This window comes from Lactuca sativa, chromosome 3, assembly GCF_002870075.4.
Source record: "Lactuca sativa cultivar Salinas chromosome 3, Lsat_Salinas_v11, whole genome shotgun sequence".
Lineage (NCBI taxonomy): Eukaryota > Viridiplantae > Streptophyta > Magnoliopsida > Asterales > Asteraceae > Lactuca > Lactuca sativa.
Genome location: NC_056625.2, coordinates 23,612,775 through 23,631,817, shown reverse-complemented (window position 1 = coordinate 23,631,817; position 19,043 = coordinate 23,612,775). Strand labels below are relative to the sequence as shown.

At 33.7% G+C, this 19,043-nt stretch overlaps 3 protein-coding genes across 3 annotated transcripts; 1 reads left to right on the top strand and 2 right to left on the bottom strand.

Moving 5' to 3' along the window:
- Nucleotides 1–523: 523 nt before the first annotated feature.
- On the bottom strand, nucleotides 524–3,857 carry LOC111907338 (AT-hook motif nuclear-localized protein 8). The gene is made up of 5 exons (XM_023903103.3): nucleotides 2,996–3,857; nucleotides 2,826–2,878; nucleotides 1,715–1,846; nucleotides 1,464–1,625; nucleotides 524–1,358 (listed from the first exon to the last, which is right to left on the bottom strand). Exons 1-5 carry the CDS (start codon nucleotides 3,519–3,521, stop codon nucleotides 975–977), a joined length of 1,257 nt encoding a protein of 418 aa, XP_023758871.2. The 5' UTR covers nucleotides 3,522–3,857; the 3' UTR covers nucleotides 524–974.
- Nucleotides 3,858–5,011: 1,154 nt separating this feature from the next.
- LOC111907340 (AP-2 complex subunit mu) lies at nucleotides 5,012–8,188 on the bottom strand. The gene is made up of 12 exons (XM_023903104.3): nucleotides 7,875–8,188; nucleotides 7,139–7,316; nucleotides 6,961–7,051; nucleotides 6,775–6,869; nucleotides 6,561–6,699; nucleotides 6,340–6,478; nucleotides 6,141–6,257; nucleotides 5,958–6,048; nucleotides 5,727–5,869; nucleotides 5,524–5,638; nucleotides 5,390–5,434; nucleotides 5,012–5,301 (listed from the first exon to the last, which is right to left on the bottom strand). Exons 1-12 carry the CDS (start codon nucleotides 7,955–7,957, stop codon nucleotides 5,221–5,223), a joined length of 1,317 nt encoding a protein of 438 aa, XP_023758872.1. The 5' UTR covers nucleotides 7,958–8,188; the 3' UTR covers nucleotides 5,012–5,220.
- Nucleotides 8,189–16,543: 8,355 nt separating this feature from the next.
- LOC111907341 (pentatricopeptide repeat-containing protein At2g01860) lies at nucleotides 16,544–18,947 on the top strand. The gene is made up of 2 exons (XM_023903105.2): nucleotides 16,544–16,734; nucleotides 17,248–18,947. Exon 2 carries the CDS (start codon nucleotides 17,342–17,344, stop codon nucleotides 18,806–18,808), a length of 1,467 nt encoding a protein of 488 aa, XP_023758873.1. The 5' UTR covers nucleotides 16,544–16,734; nucleotides 17,248–17,341; the 3' UTR covers nucleotides 18,809–18,947.
- The last annotated feature ends 96 nt before the right edge of the window (nucleotides 18,948–19,043 follow it).

Here is a 19,043-nt window from a genome sequence, read left to right as displayed (position 1 = left end):
AAATCGTCATTTTCATAGTCTAGTATATTCATTCACGCAGTCATTCACAAGATCAATACAATCATTTTATGCTAATTTATAGTTTAATATACTAATTATTCTTAATAGAACTCAGCCCCAAACTTTACCACCACCATCGCCAACTACCATATATTGCAACCAACCATTGCCACCACCCCAAACTCTATCTTGGTACCAGGTACCAAACGGGGGCGGAAATAGTTTTCCCTGTCCCCTTCCGTACAAAAACAAGATCCCGTAGGGGTTTTGACATCCCTAGGTACCATCTAGGGATACCCACTATACTAAATGTCGAGTTTTGTGATTTTATAATATGTAGTAGAGTCCGTTGTTAACATAAGCGGTGACGGTTCGTACCTACGGGATCGTTTCTCGCCCTAGCAAGCTCCAAAAATCAGATCCGGAAAAAAAAAATCAAATTTTGTAGTTTCTAACTGACAGTTTAATACACGGGTTCATATCAAACAAAAGGTATTGGAAATTTTAACAGCCAAAATAAGAATTTTCCAATATAAACCCTCATGTCAAATATAACGTAGCTCTAATTATTGTTGTATTATACATAACTATGTGTCAACCGAACATAAACTCAAGTAAAACATTGAAACAAGAATAACCAGACAGACAGACACAGATTGATTCTCCAAGTACATTCAATCTTCATTCCTAAATTCAAAGTTTCACTCATACTTTACTAACAGATAATAGATCAATCTCATATCTTATCATATCCTAAGATGTTCCCCTGCTTTCATGCTAATCAACAACTACCCATCCACCATGTTCTGTTCAATCACCAATTCAAGAACACAAAGAAGAAGAAAAAAAAGAAGTTTGAAATTTTGAAAAAGAGATGGAATTCAAGTATATTCCCCGTTTGCCATCATCATTTTATGTCAGATTTCTTGTTGAGAATTTACCATTTACCATTTATCATTTATCATTTATCATCATCAATTGGGAAGCATGTTCATGGTGGAGCTTGGCCACCCCATGTTTGTATACATGGGCAGATTCTGCATCGGCTGTTGTTGCTGTTGCTGCTGCTGCTGCTGCTGAGGCGGCGGCTGGTGGTGTTGTTGGTGGTGCTGCTGTTGCTGGTGCTGGTGGTGGGAAGAATTGTTGTAGGAGCCAGGGATCCGTTGAAGAGGGCTGCTCCCACTCTCGTCAGATGATTCACTTGACGGGCCTTCAGATGGAGGACTTATACCAGGCACCGCCCCACCACCACCACCACCACCACCAAATGTCAACATGTTTGGTGGTGCCGCCGCCGGTGACGGACCACCGCTAGATTTTGATTTCTTTGCATCCGCAATAAAGCTACCAACAATAACCTGGTAGACACACACACCATTGTTAGCCTGCTGCTTCATATAATCTGTGTGTGTGTGTGTGTGAGAGAGAGAGAGAGAGAGAGAGAGAGAGAGAGAGAGAGGGACCTGTACGGGTGAAGCAGCCACCAGCATCCCCGCCACACCACCACCCAAAACCCGGCCGTCTGAACCAGCAAGAGAAACACTCAATCCGCTAGGTTTGCTGTTGTTGCCATTGCTCTCTGAGTGTAAGAAGGAACCTGATAAAGATATTATCTCAAATCTACCCTGAAATATATATGTATATATGAAAACATTAATTATGTAAAAAGTTTATTATTAAAAAAGGAAAAATAAAATAAAAAAAATTAAGCAACCTCATAAGTTACAGTGCCACCAGAGGTTGCAGGCTGGCGAAGAGTGACATTACCAATGGCACCATTGGCAGAAAGAATACAAACAGTGCGGGGCCCTTGTTGTGAAAATGCCATAATTGTTGAGGCTATATCCTGTTAAATAAATTAACACAATTTATGTATCTTCATGTATAGAGGAAATAATGTAAGACAATTTTCATAATATAATCATAAATCATCTAATACTCACTCATCAAAAACAGAGAAAATACCTCAAGAGCATCAAGATCAAGTAATCGGTAATACAATAGTTTTTCAAGAGATTACAAAATTATCTACAACTGTAGTAGTATTTAGAATCTCTTTACTAAAATTTTGTGTTTCTATGCGAATTTACCATATTAACCTTTAAGGGGAATTTACATATGTGCAACACGGAAGGTGCTTACATCAGCAAGATATTGATCTGTTAATGGATGCTATTATTAGATACTTGATTAGCAAAGAAAAACAATGAATGCTATTATTAGATACTTAATTAGGAAAGAAGACTAACGATGCTATTATTAGATACTCAATTATTCATGTGGTCATGAATGCTATTATTAGATACTTAATTAGCAAAGAACAATGAGAAAAATCGAGCTTTCCTCAATCACCAAGTTTGTAATCTTATCATCTATGGTGCTTCAATTGTATGATTGATTTATGAGTTCTAACAAAAGATTTGAATCTTAAATACCATATTACTTGCATCTTCTCTTAAAAACATGTAATAAATTATAGTTTATTCAGAAAGATATTTCTTGCAAGTTTATACAAAAGGGATTGCTTTTTATTTTTAGAAAAAGTTAAAGTGCTTATTCCTTAGACAGTGCATTTCCAAATGTTCACTTTTGCAAATATTGGACTCCAAATGTAACATAATAGACTTTGTGTAAACAACTATTGATCATGCGAATGTCAAACAATCACCACTTATGTATTAATCGCACATTATTGAAGCTATTCTTTTATGGGCAATTCTACTGTATTTTTTAAATTGAAATAAATAAAGACACATACTGTATAGTGATATTAATTTCAAACCAAGATTTTTTTATTTCCATATGTGAAGAACTGGGAAAATTACCTCTCCTGCTTTAACAATAATGACATGAGGCGTAAACCCAACACCAGGTGCACCTGTAATATTCAACAAAATATGAACTTAAACATAGCCTAAAGCATTCAGATGCTTCTTTATAGATGATCAACATGAAATTCAACAAAAAACAAATTAAATTAGATAAGACCGATTACCTAAAGCATCCAATTGCCTCTTCCCAGAACCCGCTGGCCTTCCTCTGTTTTTCTTAGCAGATGAATCCGCATTTGGGGTTCCACCGCTGCCATCGTTTGAAGAATCCAAATTCCCACCACCACCAGCAGAAGTAGGAATAGCAGCGATCGGAGCAGGGGCCAAACCGAGGGCAATGTTGCCATCAGGAGACGGTGAATACTTCCTCGGTCGACCTCTCTTCTTCCTGACGGGCTCTATGCTGTATCCATCCGCCCTAAACCCACCGGACGGAGACGATCCGTCACCGTATTGGTTAGAAGGAGAATTAAAGGGGAAGCGTTGTTGCATCGAATTGGGACTCATCATGTTGGCATTTTTATTGTTGTTGGCTGAAGCGGTGTTTGAGTTGTTGGATAGGTGGTGGTGGGTAGAGAAAGAGTTTGGTGGCATCATCATGTTCATACCGGGCGGTGGCTGTTGCTGCTGGTGATGGGCGTGGTGTTGCTGTAGTGACGACGGTGGTGCTAATGATTCTCGTGAATCCATTTTGAACAAAATTCAACAGAATTAATTGTGTGTTTCCTTGATCTTCTGTTAGATGCTCTCTGATCTTCAAATGCAGGTATAGATCTTGTAGTGCCGCAAATCAATTGTGAGAATCTACTTGGCACCTACTAGACTTGAAACAAATTGAATCGAAAAGATTGGGGAGGCGAAAGATACGATTAAGGGGTTTAAAGAAAGAGAGAAAAGAAGGGAATTAGGGTTTTTAAGATGAAATTTTTGGTTTGCTAGGTCATTTATTGAGTGCATCTACTACTTGTGCTTGTGCTGGAGATACGTTTGAGCTTTTGACACCTTTGTGTCAAACTTGCCTACATCTCCTCTCAAGCTTCTTATCTATCTATACCCGAAATTAACAAATCCCAAACAATTTATTATTAAAATTTTCATAATTGTCAAATATTTTAATTATTTTTTTATAATTAGAAGTTTTAATTGTCAAATAAATTAATTATTCTTATATAATTACAAGTTTTCAATTGTTATAGTTTTTATTTGTTTAATTGTTGTAGCTTTTATTTGTTATATGAGTATTTGGTAAAAGTAATTAGAAACTTTTAAAATATATAAAATATTAAAATTACAAAAAAAATACACTTGTTTAATATATATATATATATATATATATATATATATATATATATATAAAAGGTTTGTGAAAATTTGAGTGTTTTTTTTAAAAGCTACATGCTATATGAAATATATTTTAAATTGAAAAAATTTTGTTTAAATTAAAAGTTAAATGCTCAAACTCCCAAATTAAGTTTTTTGTTTAAATCTGATTTGTTAAAAGCTAAAAATTAAATTAAAAGCCCACAAACCTTATAACTGTCAAACATGTCCATAATCAATTTGGTAGGTAATTAATGGGTCATATCATCCATCTTTGCTAATTAATTTTGTTCTTCTCACATTCATCCCCCCTACATTTTTATTTATTTTACGTATATTATGTTTTTATTTTATTCGCCTTGAAAAAAGATTTATTTATATAACCTTTCAATTTCTCTATCTTCATAAGTTTGTTGGTTGCTATCCTAAATTAGGCAGTGCAACGTCAGCATATATCGTCAAAGGGTGCACAAGCACAACTACGTGAACAACAAATTGAATTTACAATAAATCCACAATTTCTATTTTTGTCGAGAAGGATGTTTATCCAATACTATTATTTATGAAGTACAATGCTCTTATCTCATGAAAAAGTACAATGCTTTTCCAATACTGTAGTTTTTAAGAATAAATTGGCTCCTAATGCATTGAAGAAAATATATATATATATATATATATATATATATATATATATATATATATTAAAAATTTTAGTTTGATGATCCGTTTAATACAATTATGATTATGATAATAAATAAAATAAAATAAAATAAAATAAAAAGTCTGAACTCTGAAATGATCTTTTTAAGTACAACAGTGGACAGATGGACCACATGAAAGCCCGCATCAAACGCTAGTCATTTTCCAAACAAGGACATGACCACTCGTCATATATAATCCGACTTTCAAAAGCAAATTTATTCTTTTCCAAACAACCACCCCCATTCTACAATCAAATAATTCAAATAAAGCACTTTTAAAGTCAAAATACAACATATTTGACCTTCAAAGTCAAAAACAAGCAGCTAATCAACACAACCACACAAAAAAAACACGGTTTGATTTCATCTTAGCATCTGATCTCATATGAACCCGCTTTCGTAATATACCTCACCCATTCCACTGTATTGTAACCACTCTTCTCCCATACCTACAAAAAGACAATTTTAACCCTCAAATATTTACCTAAATTCAAAACACAACACATGGTCGTGGTGTAATAAAATCACAAAACGTACCTTGAGAAATCTGACTCTTAATCCCGATGCTGTAAACATAGGAACCTACAAAAAAAAAAAAAGATGGATTATTATTTTCAAAATGTAAAAAATATTTTATAGCAAAATTAAATCAGAATAAAATAAGTAAGCACCTGAAACTCCATCTGTATTGGTGGTCTTGTCCATGACTTCTTTTCTGCAATCGTTGAAATCAACTCCACTTCCGCACTCAAAGTTGACTCCGTTTGACCAGGAAATTTCCTTATCCTTCAATTTATTATATTACATTTATAAAAAAAATTAAAAATTTACTTAATGGGCTTAATCAATTAAGACACAATTATTAGATACTCACTTCCACATCAAACAGTCCATAGAAGCATTGTACTTAGCCCTTCCTGATGTCACTTGAAGACTCGTTTTTGCTGTTTGTTTGGGTACTGGAATCTTCACCACAACTCCAAGTGCAAACATTTTTGCACCAAATACACTCTTTACCTGAAAACAAATAATGTTAACAACTAATATAATATTAATATAATTAATTACACAATAAATTTATACATAATTTTAGTTGTTAACAAACCTTGACATTAACTTCCATTCGCGTCCTGCCTAATTCCTTGATTGTAGGCAATACCCGAAATGGAAGATTTACACCCTCTGTGATACGATATCTATAAATAAAATAAAATAATAAATGCTACAAAGTGTTGTTTTGCTATAAGTTTTTTTTTTTTTAAAAAAAAATTATAAATAGTGAGCTTACTTCATTAGCTCGAATTCACCATCTGGTGGCACAAAGCTAACAGTTTTTTCTGAATTAAATCTGGTCAAGTTTACACATTGATGGAAAGTAACATCATCAAGCTCAATAGTTTTCCCACTGCATTATATAGTTAAGTCAAAGTTTGGTCAACAAAAATAAAAGAAACAAGGGTGTAAGTGTAACTTTCTTTGTAAATTACCTTTTAGTAGGGCGTGATTTAATTTCAGACTCTTTCTCAAGGCCGATTTTGTCATTTAATCCTAGCTTCAAATCGGGCATTCCGGAAAGGAAACATTTCATGAGAATCTTGCCAGTTACATCACAACGTAGAACACTACCTGTTGAACAATAAATTGTTTTATAAGAGCATGAGAGGTAAAATACATATAGAAAAATGTGAAACATGATTTAAATTTGTACCTTTTGAAGACATTAAAAGATTAACACTTTCTACAATGTCTAAAAACACTTCGTTCTTTTTATAAGCAAGACCTTCTCTACGCCAACCAACTGCACCAGTTACTTGTAATGTAGCATTGGGGACAGGTTTATCTGTAGGCTGTTTATTCAAAATAATAAATTAGAAAATATTTATATATTTCATGTTTCAGAGATAATCAAAAAATAATAATACCTTGGAAGAGAATGGTGAGCGAACACCTTCTTGAGTAATGTACAGCTTTAAGATTTCTGGTGACAGATTTTGTGGATAACCAAAGTCCATAATTTCTGCAAATAAAGCATATGATATAACACAAAAAACTATAAAAAAAAAAACAAATGTACAATAAAATTAAAGGTAAAAAATAATTTAGAATACCATCCAATAACTCATAGATCAAAACAAAGTTATTGCGGATTGCATCCTCATCAAAAGCTCCACCAAAATATGATTTAAATAAAGCAACTGCCTGAATTATAGGAGAAATAATATATAAACAACAAGTCTTAGGACAAAAATTGTGATAAATGATATACATTGATGCTTAGAGAATTACCTCAACAACAAACTTGAAGGCACATGCCACATTGGCATTGCTGCTGACAACAATGACAATATAGACATTGCTGATTCTCATATAGAAGAAAGAGCAACCCCCAATCTGTCTCACAGGACATGTCCCTAGTTCCTTTGTTTGCATTATGTGCATTCTAAAGGCATCCACCATATTTCCCCTAAAAGATGATAGAATAAAGAAGAAATTGATATAGTAAGATAGCTGAACATATATATTTTCTGCTTTTGCAGCAATTGAAAAGCTCCCTGAAAGAAATAATACAATTAGAAACAAGTCGTATAGTTTACAAATTCAAAAATGATCCGGATTCTAAACTTTACCAGTACCCAATATACAAAGAAACTTTAACAAGATCAATAAACCAAAAACTGTTGGTGATAATCCCAACAAAATGTGTGTCGATCTTCAAAACAGCAAAATTTTAGGGTTTACATTAAAGAATTCTATATGTTACTATCTTCTATCGAATGCAGGAGGGGTATAGGCTTCACAGACAAGAAACGGAAACCCCATCTTCTATATGGAATGGCGTTTAATAATAACTACAAGATGAACAGGCTGGAGAATAAAGCACAAAAGTTAAATTCGTTTACTTAAGTTCTCGTTGTTATCAGCAAACTAAAAGCTTTAGGGGGAAATTCGTCTTTTTAGATGCATAACACATTTCCATGTATGTGAATCAGTGAATACATGGTTACAGAGGGAGAGAGCTGACCCGACGTCATCACGATAAAGACGATTGATGAGAACATCGCCACGAAGATTTAGGAAGTAGATAGCGGAAGCAGCAACCGGCATCTCGTAAGCCGGTGCAGTGAAATGTTGAGTTCAGAAACTTTGAACCACACAGAGACAGAGACGACGATCAGGGGAGATCAGATCTAGAATCTTTTTACCAGAATTGGGGTTTCAGATTGCTTCCAACAGTTTCTCGGAGCAGGTCGAGGCCAGTAAACGGATGAATTGGGGTAGTCTCCGTTGAATACAATCGCTTATGTTTTAAGTTTTAACCTTGCTCCTATCAGTCGTATGTGTGTATTCGTTCTTGTCTTACCAATTTCTTTCCATTAATATTCATTTAATAATTTTGGAAAAAATAATTACAAAACAATTGAAAAAAATATGGAAAATGAATTGCGATTGCAGCAGTAATTATATTTTTCGTATCGTTCACGTTTAGATAATTTTATTTTTTTTATATATATTTGACGAGTTAACTTGTTAAAAGCGCATTGATAATAAATGAATACATTTAACAAGTTAAATAAATAGTCAAATCTGAAAAAAAAAATTATCTAAATATGAATAATTTTCTTTTTTGCAAATTTCTTAGAATTTTTTATAATTCCTTATATCATTTTTATGATATTTTTTTTCCTATAGGCTTTTTTAATACAATGTTTTAAACTTTACTTATAATTTCTTTTTCATTTTTTTTATTTTCATATAATTTTAGTACAAGTGCTTTTAAACCAATTATTTTATAAATGTTTTAAATTTTTCATACAAGTTTTTAACTTGTTTTTTTTTTACATTTTCATACAATTGTTTTATAAATATCATACATTTATTTCTAACATTTCTTTTACAAAATTTTTAAAGTGTTTCACAAATTTTGTATGACAATTTAATAATTTTTATAACATTTTAAAATACTTTCGTTAAATGCTAGTTTAAAATTTTGTATTAAAAAAAAATAAAAGTTTATAAACTTCTAACTAAAAAGTTGGAATATTTACATTATACAGATTTTTTTTTGTTTTTTTATTTGCTAAGTAATATTTTCTTTTTATTTTTTTAAAAAACCCTCCATACTTATTGTTATATATTTAATTTTATTGTTAGATACTATTTACTTTAAAAATATTGTATCTACTTAAAAACAAAAGGTACGGGAGATGCACGCCAAGGACCAACTATGGTTACTGGTACGTTTCCTATCAACAATATTTATGCTTCCGTATTATTTGACACCGGTGCCAATATAAGCTTTATTTCTCATAAGTTTAGAAGAATGATAAATCATAAATCATGTAAACTTAATGAATCTTACACAATAGAAGTAGCAAACGGTCAAATACAAAGCACCTTATAAGTACTCACCAATTGCCTTCTCACCCTGAATAATCACGTCTCCCATGTTGACTTAATGCACATGACCATTAAAAGTTTCGATGTGATTATCATAATGGATTGGTTATCAAATCATCGACCACATATTCTATGTTACGAAAAGGTCGTTCGATTACCCTTACCAAAGGACGAAGCCCTTGTGATTTACGGAGATAAAGTAGGGAAGAACCTAAGAGTCATCACTTAATACCTAGAAACACGACTTATAGTTCAAAACACGACAAACATGACTTAATACCTAAAAACACGACTTAATACATAAAAAACACTTCATAACTAAAACACACTTCATAAAAAAATACATTAAAGCAATGGTTCTACCTCTGAAATTGGCCTTCCAATCCGTTTTCTAGAGGCATATTAAGATCAATATTATCCATCGTCTAAAGATAATTAGTCAAATGGCGGCGAATATCGGCCTGAATCATTCCATTGTTGACTATCCTTATTCTCTATATCCATTCTTGACCACCATATTCAAGTGGTTGTGTCTCGGGGATGACTTCATTCTTGTCGTACACACATATATCGTTTCCTTCATGTTCTAGTATCATATTATGCAATATGATACACGTATACATGATCTCTGTCATAATAGAAACATCATGAAACAAAGATACTTTAGCAACTATCTGCTAACGTTTTTTAAATGCTCTGAACGCTCGTTTGATATCTTTTCTCTCTTTTTCTTAGTCTCTCTTAAATCTGGACCTTTGAGGGTCACCCGAACATACAAAAAAGTTTTAACCAAAACAGAAAGGTCAGGATTAGATCATACTGACAAGATAGTACCCAAATTTGTATTTCGTTCCTCGGAGTACAATCCGGGGCAGTTTCTTCATACACCTTGTTAAATATTAGTGATTATTGAGAATATTAACGTCATTAATTGAACCAAGACTACTGAAATAGGCATGTTACACCCCCAAACCAAGGATGGCGGAAACGTCCGGGGGTGGAGGACTTCATGTATAGCATCATAACAACATTTGCAATAGTGATTAAAGTAAACACAACCAACATATATATAATTGAAAGAGTTACATCCTTGTATGAACTACATGTTTCCAAATCAATTACAATATGTTGACAAAAATGTAAAATGCTTGACGCCTTAACGTCCCATCCTCAAAAGCACTTGGTTACCTGTTTAGTGATTTCCTGAGAATACAAGTTGTTTGAAAAAGGTGTCAACACAAAGGTTGGTGAGTTCATAAGTTTTTATATGCAATTATGAAAACCTTTTCTTGTAAAACTAGTGTCAGTTCCAGAAAATCCAATATTTTCCTTAATGTGTAAATGTAGTCTTAAAACCCAAAGACCGAAATGTACAAATAATTTGTCATATTTATAGTAAAACAATGCAAGTTTAAATCGACATAAACTCGTTTGATTTCAATGAAATCCCCGTAAATTCTGTGTTTGTTAATACTTAATGTGAGTTATTATAACCATGCTATGACCTAGGTGGCCTGACATGACGTTCTTCAGGCGTCGGAAATGTTATGACATTTGTCACCTCAGACCTGCCGGTCTAGCTGTTGCATGCAACTCAGGTGTGGGTTTGTCAATCCCAATATAGATCTATATACAACTATCACGCTCTCCCTCTAGGAGACTTTGATTACAATACAGGACTTATTGGTAATGTGAAACGAATGTCTCACAAAAGTCATTAACGAATTTACGTGTAATGTAATGAAAATCCCTTTTGTATAAATGTACTGTTTTTGTATGAGTGAGTTATGTGATGTATCATAAACTATACCTAATATAGTTTATCAAAACAAGGGTAGTAGTGGTAATGTACGTAAACTATACTTAACATAGTTATTCGAATGTTTGTATGTAATGGATGTACTTTGATTATAACAAATTGTTATCCTCTATATTATATTATATTATATATATATATATATATATATATATATATCAAAATCCATTTGTTAACTGATGCATGTCTATATACTAAGACAAAATGTCATTTATTTGCAATAACATATATTCACATAAAGATATACACCTTGCTCAACATGTTACGAGGTGAAATGAAATTGATAGCATTTTTTCTGTTGTTACATTTTCTTTTACTGTTCTTAGAAAATTCATAATAGGTCCAAATCAGAATCCGTAAATTCTGGGACTTTGGAAAACGTGTCTAGTTTGTTCACAAATTTTCTCATGATTTTCAGTGGTCTCCAACATGTGTGAAAACGTCCATAATCACATACTGGTCCGGATTGGTTCTTGAAATGTTAGACAGTTTTGTAAAAATCACCATAAATCGTAGAAAAATCGTGTGGATATGTGCAAGTAGTCATTTTAAAGCTAAGAACTGGAACTACTTGCACCTAAAACAGTTTTGAAAACTAAAATGTTTAAGTTGATCAAAACAGTCCGTGAATGGAGCCCAACTTTTCTGATGAAAGTTGTTAGAAGAACTTAGTGGTGTTCTTGGTGTTTTGACTTGTATTTCCCCCCCCCCCCCCCCCTTTAAAACTTAAGAAAGCATAAAAATATAGGGGTATGAAATCACCTTGTGTGATTTTAGTGGATGGATGTTGAAGGAGGGAAGTGTTCAACTCAAAAACACTTGAAGGATTACTTGAAGATTCGAGAATCTAACACAATAATGATGGAGTTTGTGTAAGGAATCAATGATTTGAGTAAAAGGAAATGTAATAACCATAAGGAGGGTGATAATACTTACCAAATGAAGGAGAAAATATGGAAAATGCCTTGGAAATCTCAAATTTGTGTGAGAGAATTTGAGAGAAAAGTAGGTTTGATCTTTGGTGGAAATGAGAGAAGTGAGTGAGAATGAGGAGAGAGAGAGAGAGAAGGAGTTGTTCCATATCTAAAACGTGGGAATGACTGGAAAAATGATGAGAAAGTACCTTGACATGACCAAGGTATGGTGGGAGGAGTGGCTGGCCATAGAATGGGTGGGGGGTTGCTTGTGTCAAAAAGTAAAGCAAGGTCAACACTCCACCTCAATTACTCCAACCACTAAATCTTCGATAAGATTTGCATTAAAAACGTGATTAATTAAGACATATGGGTCTTAATATGTTATAATTAGGTTTTGGGTGAAAATCCCGCTTTAAAATGATGAAAAACGGGCTTAAAACGGAGTCGGGGTCGAAAACCGGGTAGAAAAGAGGAGAATCCGAAGTCTGGCGAGGATTGGGTCATCAGCAGCCTAAATTCAGAGTGGCATTGGTCGCATGACTACGGTCCGAGGAGAAGAGAGGCTGCGGATCCGAGCTGCTACCGTAGGCGGCTTTTTCCGAAGGGAGACCGAAGGCGAGGTGGCTGCGGGCTTGACGGTTGCGGCTCCGGGCTTTGGCTCGGTGGCTGTGGCTGGATGGCTGCGGCTACCCAAGGACCTCGGTTCAGGCTGCTTCCGGTCCAAGAGGGTTCGGCCCTAAGAGGCTTCGGCCCTATAAAGGGGGTTTCGGGTCTTTTGGGGTATTTTACCTGTTGTAACCCCGTTTTAAGCAATTTTTGACCTGGTTAAGGGTCGGGATGACCCGAATGATTACGAAAAGTTACAGGAACTTTTGAGAGAGATTTGGGAGAGATTTCTAATATAGAGAGATAAAGTGAAAGAGATTTAAGAGAGGTTCCATTTATGACCTTTTTGAGTATCCAGCTTCGCAACGCAAGGTCCGTAAACCCCGTTAAGCCATGTTTTAGTGTCCTACACACTCCCGATGAGTGTGCAATAATGTTTTTATCTCTTTGGTTCATTGCTTAGCACTATCAAAGTTAAGGAAAATTAAACACACGAATTTTCCAAATGATGTTCTCTCATTAAAATGGTGAGTTGTACAGTAATTACACAATGTAAACCCTAATATACAAGGGTTAACTGAGTCGAACAGTTTGACTCTTTGACTTTATTTGACTTTGACTTGACCTGAAATTGACGATTGTCACAAGTCATGCCAGAACCACAAATAATGTGAGGCTATAGCTTCAAGTACTACCATATGATACTAATATTTGGCCTTTGTGTATTGTCCATGATATGCATTTGGACACAAACTCCATCTCTAATGCATGCAATTTAAACTTCCTAACATCCCAGGTAAATCATGCACATTGGCGTGACTAGCATACAACTTTTGTATGTCGGTAGAAGTAGGAGACGCAAATATCGTGCACCGTACAAAGACATGACAGATATGCAAAATTCGTGAAGACTTTCTCCGACTGTACGTGTAGATATCCTAAAATTATCATCTAGTGCATCAGGGGGGAGGGGTGCCATATGCTAACATATGAAATACAACAATACATTTTTGAATTGGATCAAATCCTAACTTACCTCTTGCGTCTGGGCGTTGCCGTATGTACTCAAACACTGAACTCACACATTCTACAATACGCATAAACAAATCTTTATGCATCCGGAACCATATCCTTGAAAGAGAGCATGCTCATCAAAATAATCATGCATGATACGTAGGTGGGCTACTGCACGCTGTCTGTGGATATATCTTCTTCGTTTACGTTGCACGTTGCTCGATTCATGGTTGTTAAGATGCTTTTCTAGCCTATTTATGTATAGAGATGACTGACTGTACTACGCTATCAAAAACATCGTCGGATGAAGATGACGATGATGACGAAGACAACATTTTTTTATATAGGAAATACCCAATTTGTAAGAGAAAGAATGAGAGTTTGTGTGTGTGAAATGTGGAGAGTGTAATGTTAACTTATAAGGTTTGAGTTGAAATTTAAAATTTTGAAATTGGGTAAAAAAATATTTTTTTTTAGTCAAAAAATATAAAATTTGATGAAAAATTGGTTGGATTCGGTGAATAAGAAATCAGCCAATCACATGCAAACAACCTTTCTTGTCTCCTCTCGCCAAGATCGTAACGAGCTTCATCTAACGAGTGCTAAGTGGTGGTGTTCCAATGCCCTTAGCAAGCTTAGTGGCTCCACTCTGTCTGACCTAAGAAATCATGGCCATCACTTGCACACGTGGAGAATCACGAGTGGCCACAATTTATTTATTTATTTATATTTAATTTTAAAAGCCATTTAACATATATATATATATATATATATATATATATATATATATATATATATATATATATATAATTCTTAGTTGTTTTAGGTTGTTGATAAATGATAAAAGATTAAAATTGGTTGGTTGGTATGTAGGTTGATGAATAAAAAAATAATATTTTAATATAAAATTGAGCTGTGAGAGATTACTAATAAACATAGTCTTAATACTTACATGTCAATTGGAAAAATAGACATATTGTTAGGTCATAATGATATTAACAAATTGAAACACTTAATCTACTAAAAAATAACATGAGAAACATTTTACAATCAAAATGAACACTTTGTTGGGTCATAATAGTTGAAACAATTAAACTACTAAAAATAATAAAAAACCAGTAAAAATGACTATTTGTAAACGGTAATAACAACCATATTGGTCTAATACGCAAAAAAAAAAAAAAAAAAAAAACCTTAGTGACCTAATACGGACAAACTGGAAACCTAATTACCCTCCTAAGTCATTAACCCTAATTATTTAGAAAACATGCTTACTAATCAATGTGACTGACTTGTTTGACTGAAAATAGTTGCTTCCATTTAAACTTATCACACAACCCTTCTAGAATTTCCAAGTCCAAAAACACATATGATTGATGATCTTCATTATATAAATATGCAACATTTTATCAATAACTTCTTTTTTGTCATTTAAATGTTTACATGAACACATCCATATGTACAAAAACAATCTCACTTTGATACCTCCCATCAATGTCTACATTTGATAACGAATGGAAATGTAAAACCAACAGGGACTAGCAAATGATGCATATTATCAATTATTTTATAAACAACAAAACCACAACATGAACTAAGAAACTGAAGTTGCAAAATGAATAAAAAATCAACACATAAACAAACACATACATACTATATACAACACATAAATGGAAGTTTATAAAGCATGAAACTTAATGACAAGAAAAGTAAAAAAACTTAAAGGAGACTTTATAGAAAGAAAGATCACCCTTACTTGCCACAAATGGTTGAAGACATCAACAAGAAGATCAATCTGACCATGGAATCCACATGTTGTCTGATCATGACTTCAGCAGTTCATCTACTAGAAACGTAAGAATTGCAATTGAACTCTATTAGCATTTGAAAAGGGAATTAGGGTTTCAGCGAAGACGACGAAGGGTTTAAAAAAACAGTAATCTTCTGTGTATCATTCCAATTTTATCGGATTTCCCCGAAGGGACAACTATAGATGAAGAGCTTCACCATATAGAGGAGTAGCATGTTCTTCTTCTGATCGATATGGGACGACGCGAGTTCTAAACGAACTAGTTTACTATTGATGGTCATATATTCTCAATGTCTTTAAAATTATGGTTAATGACTTAGGATGGTAATTAGGTTTCCAGTTTGTCAGTGTTAGGTCATTAAGTTTTTTTTTTTTTTTTTTTTTTTTTTGCGTATTAGACCAATATGGTTGTTATTACCGTTTAGAAATAGTTTTTTTAAACTACTTCCAAACAGTAATAACAACTATATTGATCTAATAAGCACAAAAAAAAAATCTTAATAACCTAATACAACAAACCAGAAAACAATAAAGTAGGGTGTTCATTCTTTTCACTGATTCATTCTCCGGCTCCAATTTTTAAACTATTTCCAAACAGTAATAACAACTATATTGATCTAATAAGCATTAAAAAAAATCTTAATAACCTAATACAACAAACCAGAAAACAATGAAGTAGGGTGTTCATTCTTTTCACTGATTCATACTCCGGCTCCAATTTTTAAACTATTTCCAAACAGTAATAACAACTATATTGATCTAATAAGCATTAAAAAAAATCTTAATAACCTAATACAACAAACCAGAAAACAATAAAGTAGGGTGTTCATTCTTTTCACTGATTCATACTCCGGCTCCAATTTTTAAACTATTTCCAAACAGTAATAACAACTATATTGATCTAATAAGCATTAAAAAAAAATCTTAATAACCTAATACAACAAACCAGAAAACAATAAAGTAGGGTGTTCATTCTTTTCACCGATTCATACTCCGGCTCCAATTTTTAAACTATTTCCAAGCAGTAATAACAACTATATTGATCTAATAAGCATTAAAAAAAAAATCTTAATAACCTAATACAACAAACTAGAAAACAATAAAGTAGGGTGTTCATTCTTTTTCACTGTTTCATACTCAGGCTCCAAAAAAAAAACTTTTGTACACTGTTTGAATATCCTTCACTGTTTTCACTCTTGGATAATTCTGATTTTCTTTCTACCTGCGGCAACCACACTGGAGCGAACCCCACTCCGCCACTCCACCGGTTTTCACCGCCAGCGTCGCCACTTCAAGACTTCCTCCACCAGCAGCGCCACAGGTAAGCGTCCGACTCTCTTCCCTGAAATCTATTTCTTTCTCCAAACATCCCCTGTGTGTTCTGATTTTCTCTCTTTTCGCTGAAATCGATTTCTTTCTTCTATAATTCTGATTGTTTGCTGAAATTTGATTATGAATTTCCTAAATCCATTGCTTGATGATTTTTATTTATTATTTTTATTTTTTTTTGCAAAAAGCCCCTGTGTGTTCTGATTTTCTTTGCCAAACAGTTATGATTGAAATCCAAAATTATGATTGAAATCTGAGATTATGCTTGTTATGCTGAAATGTGAAATTATGCTTCGTTTGCTTGAAACCTGAAATTATGCTTGAAACGTGCTGAAATCTAAAATTGTAAATATGGTGAATTTGTTTGGTATGCTTAAATGTGATGATTTGATCCTTGCCAGGTTGTTAAAAAACCGTTACTTTCATTTTTCCTTTAATTCTTTGCAGCTGATATAATATACGTGTATGTTGATGCGAATTTACATATGATTGTTGGATTTTACAGGGTTCATGCTTGCAAGTTCATCAATTTCAATTGCCTATCAGCTGTTTGATAAAATGCCTGTTCCAAGTGAGGTTACTAAATAGTAGACATAAGCATGGATGGTGCAGTGCTCTCTTGTTTCTTCTGTAAAGTCTCAGAAACCCATGTTCCTATTCGGTTTACTGAATCACAGAAGACTTCAATCAAAAGAAACCATCAGGATGAAGTTAGGTTCAGTTTGATGAATCCATCAAGAACCAGAATTTACCTTAGAAAACCATTCAAGAAATCCAATGATCCTCAGGGAACAAAACCTTTTAATGACCCTGATGATTCAAATTCAACCTCTATGGAAATGGATCATGAAAATGGTGAAGATGAAGTAGAAAAAGAAGAAGACAATCCTGAGTGGGACCCAGATGAGATTGAAACAATCACCTCACTATTTAGAGGAAGAATCCCTCAAAAACCCGGAAAAAAAGCTAGAGAAAGACCTCTTCCTCTCCCACTTCCATACAAACAACAACCATTAGGACTTCCCACTTCAAAGAAATTTGCAAAAACCATAAACTCTTCAAGAAAATCTTTATCTAGCAAACTATACAAAGATCCAACATTCTTAATCACTCTAGCCAAAGAAATCAAAAACCTTCCTCCTGAAAAAGACGTTTCCACAGTTTTAAACAATTACACTCGATTTCTTCGCAAAAGTTCATTGTCATTAACAGTAAGAGAATTAGGGCACATGGATTTACCCGAAAGAGCTTTACAAATCTTCTGTTGGGTCCAAAAACATCCTCATTTATACCCAGATGACACGCTTCTTGCTTCAACAGTTGAAGTCCTTGCAAGAAACCATGAGTTAAAACTATCTTTCAAACTAGAAAAATTCCTAAGCCTATCAAGCCAAAACGTGTATGAAGCAGTTGTGAAGGGTTTCATAAGAAGTGGAAGCTTAAAACTTGCATACAAACTCGTTTCAGCTGCTAAAAATGGGAAGATAATGGTGGACACTGGTGTTTATGCAAAGCTGATTTTGGAACTAGGAAAAAGCCCTGATAATTATGTACATATTATGGCTTTACTTGAAGAGCTTGGAGAAAGAGAGGATTTGAATCTAACACAGCAAGATTGTACATCAATCATGAAAGTTTGCATAAAGTTAGGAAAATTTGAGATTGTTGAAGGTTTATATAATTGGTTTAAAGACTCGGGTTATGAACCAAGTGTAGTGATGTACACCACTGTTGTGCATAGTCGTTATTGTAGTAACTGTTATCGAGAGGCTTTGGCTTTGGTGTGGGAAATGGAAGGGCGAAATTGTCTTTTTGATCTTCCGGCATATCGCGTGGTGATAAAAGTTTTTGTTGCTCTTAATGACCTTTCGAGAGCTGTGAGATATTTTTCAAAGATGAAGGAGGCTGGTTTTTCTCCTGGATTTGATATTTATATGGATGTCATAAAAATCTATGCAATTCATGGGAGAATTGGTAATTGTAAAGAGGTTTGTAAGGAGGCAGAGGTTGCTGGATTTAAAATGGAGGAACAAATGAGGTCGATGTTAATGAATGCAACTCAATGAAATATATAAACATATTTTAATTATGAAATCTTCACCCTTTGATTTTGTAGATGCAAGCAAGTTGTCTTGTAATGATATGTTTATCATCATCAATGTGGATGAAACTTGTTATTTTTATCATAAATTCAGTCAACCTAAAGGTACATGTAACATAATTTAATACTTGAATCGAGTTAATTTGGAATTAGCACTTATTCCCCCCAAAATAAATATAAGTAACTGATCCCAAAAATTC